Source organism: Vombatus ursinus, unplaced genomic scaffold, assembly GCF_900497805.2.
Source record: "Vombatus ursinus unplaced genomic scaffold, bare-nosed wombat genome assembly UNPS02014810.1, whole genome shotgun sequence".
Classification (NCBI taxonomy): domain Eukaryota; kingdom Metazoa; phylum Chordata; class Mammalia; order Diprotodontia; family Vombatidae; genus Vombatus; species Vombatus ursinus.
The window spans coordinates 50,374,334-50,378,423 of record NW_020954588.1 but is presented as its reverse complement, the minus strand read 5'-3'; the positions used below and the strand labels follow the sequence as shown (position 1 = coordinate 50,378,423).

General features: G+C 44.5%; 1 protein-coding gene across 1 annotated transcript in view; it reads right to left on the bottom strand.

Annotated features, from left to right (window-relative positions):
• MROH2A (maestro heat like repeat family member 2A) overlaps positions 1-4,090 on the bottom strand; it is a 53,899-nt gene that overhangs the window by 47,649 nt on the left and 2,160 nt on the right. The window contains exons 3-5 of the mRNA XM_027875797.1: positions 1,579-1,741; positions 1,161-1,259; positions 155-306 (exon numbers count right to left, since the gene is read on the bottom strand). Of these exons, the coding sequence (XP_027731598.1) occupies positions 155-306; positions 1,161-1,259; positions 1,579-1,741 (414 nt within the window). The remainder of the gene's footprint in view (positions 1-154; positions 307-1,160; positions 1,260-1,578; positions 1,742-4,090) is intronic.

The window sequence follows — 4,090 nt, the reverse complement described above, 5'->3', positions numbered from 1 at the left end:
AGAGAAGAGAAGAGAAGAGAAGAGAAGAGAAGAGAAGAGAAGAGAAGGGAGAAGAGAAGAGAAGGACAAGAAGGGAGGATGAGGAAGAGGAGCTGACAGAGGCTGCTCCCTGCCCCTGCTGTTCTGGACGGCCTCCACAGTGGCTGCCGCTCACCTCGGTGTTCTCACTTCGGAGCCACACGGTGACAAAATGGCGGTACATGGGCAGAAGCTTATTCATGAAGTGCTCTCCAGTCATGATGGGGTACACGCTGTCCTCCCAGTGCTTTAAGTAAAATTGGATCGCCTCACAAAATGTTTCCATAGCTGCATGTTAAGCAAAGCAGAGGAAAGGAGGCAGTGAGGAAGAAGGAGGGAAGGAGCCAGCGTCTCACTCAAATAGGTCTCCATGCCCAGAACCTGCTCCAGCTCTGAAGCTCCAAGTCCAGCTGTAGACTGCCAAGGTCACTCTCAGGAGAGCCATCCCTGTGTCCCCCTCTTCCTATCCACCTCAATTCTGGGGTCACATCCTAGAATATTTAATATCAGGCACCTGGATATCTTTACCCACAAAGAGATTTCATGGTAAAATCTAGGATGAAGTCATTAGATATCAGGTAGTCTCCAGAAATGGTCCCTCTGACCAGAATGCCACTTTGGTCGTGAAGTCTACCCTGATTCTCCCAGAAAGGTATGGCCTTTCCTTCCTGAACTTGGATAGAATTTTGTTTGAACCTTTCTTATGCTGCAGTATGCCTTGTATTACCTGCATATTTGTCTTATGAATAACAAAAGCTAACATTTATCTGACTCTCACTATGTGCCAGGCACTGTGCTAAGCACTTTACACATACTGGGAGGCAGGGGCTATTATTATCCTCCTTTTACAGATGAGGAAACTGAGGAAAACAGAAGTTCAGTGATCAGCCCAGGGTCACATAGCTAGTAAATGTCTGATTTTTAACTCAGATTGACCTGACTCTAGGACCAGCTTGAGGGCAAAAACTGCCTTTGTCATCAGTTGTACCCCACTCCCAGTATCTAGCACAATGATAGATCCTCAATACTGTTGAATGGATGCATGGTGGATGAATGAATGATTACAGGAGAAAGTTACTGCCTTCACTCCCCCCACCCCCGCCTGCCCCTCAGGAACCTCCAGACTAGGAAAGTGCACTCACCACTGCAGAACACCTGGCGCATCTTGGCCCCTCTGGCCAGTCTCAGCATGGTGAAGATGGTGGCCAGTGTGATCCCCATGTAGGGCATAAACTCAAATACTGTGAAGGAAGGACAATATGAGCAGAGGGGGCATGAGGGAGTTGTCCCCATCGCCTTCCAAGCTCCCCGGCCCTCCAGACCCACCAAGAGCAGCCTTTGGCTCTTCCACACCTGTGGTCACAGGGAGGGTAGAGCTGAGGTAGAGGGAAAGAGAAGGAGAAGGAGAAGGTGAGAGAGGGAAGAGAGATGGAGAGGAAAGAAAGATAGAAATAGGTAAGGAAAGAGAGAGAAGATGGAGAAGGAGAGACACGGGAGAGAAGGAGAAGAGGGAAAAGAAGATGGAAAGTGGATAGGGGGCAGAAAGGGAGATGCCCTCACCATTAGCATTGGCCAAATTGGCCAACGTGATGAGAACAAACTCATCGGTCAGGATCAGGGGTTTGAGACGGTGCTGCAGCTCATACATGACAAGGTTAAAGTGGTTTCGGGACAGAGCCACCAAAGTGTCACTGGCCATCTCTGCCAGTAGGTAGCCCTCGATCTGGAAAAGAGAAGGATACAAACCTAGAGAAAGAGGCCGCAGAGGCTCAAGCTTCAAACCGCCTGACCCGCCACCAGAGCCACACCAAAGGCCTTCCCTGCTCTGCTCCTCCTCCTCCTCCTGCTCTTCCTCCTTCTCCTCTTCCTCCTCCTTCTCTTCTTCTCCCTCTCTCTACATTCTCTCAGAGTCTCATGCTTTCTTCCAAGAACCAGTTCTTTCTATGCTCTTTCAGAGAAGGATGCCCACCTTATAACCCCCAAAGACACAGAGATACACACAGACACACCCCAACATACTATAGTGGAAAGAGCACTTGTTCTGAAGCCAAGGAACCTAGGCTCAAACCCTGCCTCTGATGCCATTATGTCACCTTCCTCCATTCAAATGGAAGCTCCTTGCGGGTATGACAAATAAGTATCATGGGACAATAGAAAACAAGACACCAGAAGGAGAAACAGGATGAAAATAACATGAACCACAGCCCAGAAATGAAACAGCATCTAGAACCGTCAAGACTCTCCCATGTAAATGATAAGTTAATGAAAAGAAATAGTGGAAGATGTGAGCATCGACAAAGATGGAATCGGTAAGATGGCCAGGAGGCTCAGTGCTGAGATCCACGGGTAGAGCATCTCAACAAAATGCAGGCCGCACTGAGGAATGGAAGTGTTCTGATGGCGGACCGAACAAAAAGCTGAATCGGCCAAACCAAAGAGAAAATGGAATTTGAGTCAGTGCAATGGGGAGGGGATTTAAGAAGGCTGTAAGTGAAGGGACACCAACAGAAATGCATGCTAAGTTCAGCTCGTCCACATGTTGTCATCAAACTCTGATTCAATGAGAGAGGTGATATTGCAAATGGCCAGAAGGAAACACATCGCGTATTTTAAAACACTGATCCAAATCGCACAAGATTTCTCATCCAGCATAAGGATGAAAGGAGAAATGGGGATGGGAAATAACATAAATCAAGAAAAATAGGACGATGTCCCAAATTTTTTGACCTAGTAAAATGTAGCATGTATTTGTAAGAGAAAAAAAAAATATTAACTTAAGAAAGGGATTCCAGACAGTCTTAAAGAGGAAATCTAATCTATTCAGGGCCTTTGATATATAGCTCAACCATAAAACAGGTCAATAAGTCAAAGTGATTTTAAACCAATGAATGAATGAGTTTTGACTCTACAGTCTGCTGTGAACAGATCTCACTATCGTCACTTTGAGGTCCCAGTTTGTCAGATGGCCGGCCATCTGGGAAACAGTCGCTGCAAACTGAATCCTGTGAAAGAGGAATAAAAACCAGCAAGTGACCCTGAGAAAGATGGAGGGGTAGAATTGGATCACCATGAGAGGGCATCTCATGCACTCCAAAACAAGTGATTTTGAGGAGGTGGGAGGAAAAGGCCAGAGGTAGCCACAGCAAAAGAGCAGTCCTGTCTGGAACCATGAGAGGGACAGAAAAGGCTCTGAAAACCTTCTTCAGTGGCAGCAGAAATTTGGGAATTATTTAATCTTGTTGGGGAGAATCTAGGGGGACATGTGTAGAAGCAGCGGCAGGTTTAACATCACTGAAATAAAATGTTTACATATTTTTAAATTTATAAAAATTATATGTAAAAAGAATTAATATTTACAATGTCTAGTTGAGGGGAAAAAAAACCTAGACTATTATAATGCTGAATAAAAGAAAGGTACATCCTTATGAAAAGGGAAAGAGTTTCAAAAAGGGTTAAAAAGCAGAATCCAACAATGTAGGGTCTATGAGAACATACCTGAGGCACCAAGACACTGAAGGTTTAAAGCAATGACCATCAAACTCAATCCATCCATAAGGATCCCTGTGAGTGCCATGTGGATTTAGAAAACCACATATTAGCATTATCTATGTTCTATTATATTTTTATTCATTTTGTTAAATACTTCCCAATTACAGGGGGAGCTAGGTTGCCCAGTGGTTAGAGCTCCAGACCCAGAGTCAGGAGGACCTGAGTTCAAATCCAGCTTCAGACACTTACTAGTTATGTGACCCTGGGCAAGTCACTTAACCCTGGTTGCCTCAAAAAAAAAGTGTTTTCCCAATTACATTTTAATCTGGTTCAGCCTATGCTAGGCCATCTCCAGTATAAAATAAATAAAATTTTTTTTTTCTCTTTTTAGAGTAAACTATTTTGGATTATTCAATTTCAGCTGATTCTTGAAAATTAAGAGTTATAAACATGATTCCAGACAAACTCAATTCAAAGTACAAAGCTTTAAGACAACTAAACAGAGAAGCTATAGCACACTTAAACAAAGTACAGGGGTGTGTGTGTGTGTGTGTGTGTGTGTGTGTGTGTGTGTGTGTGTGTG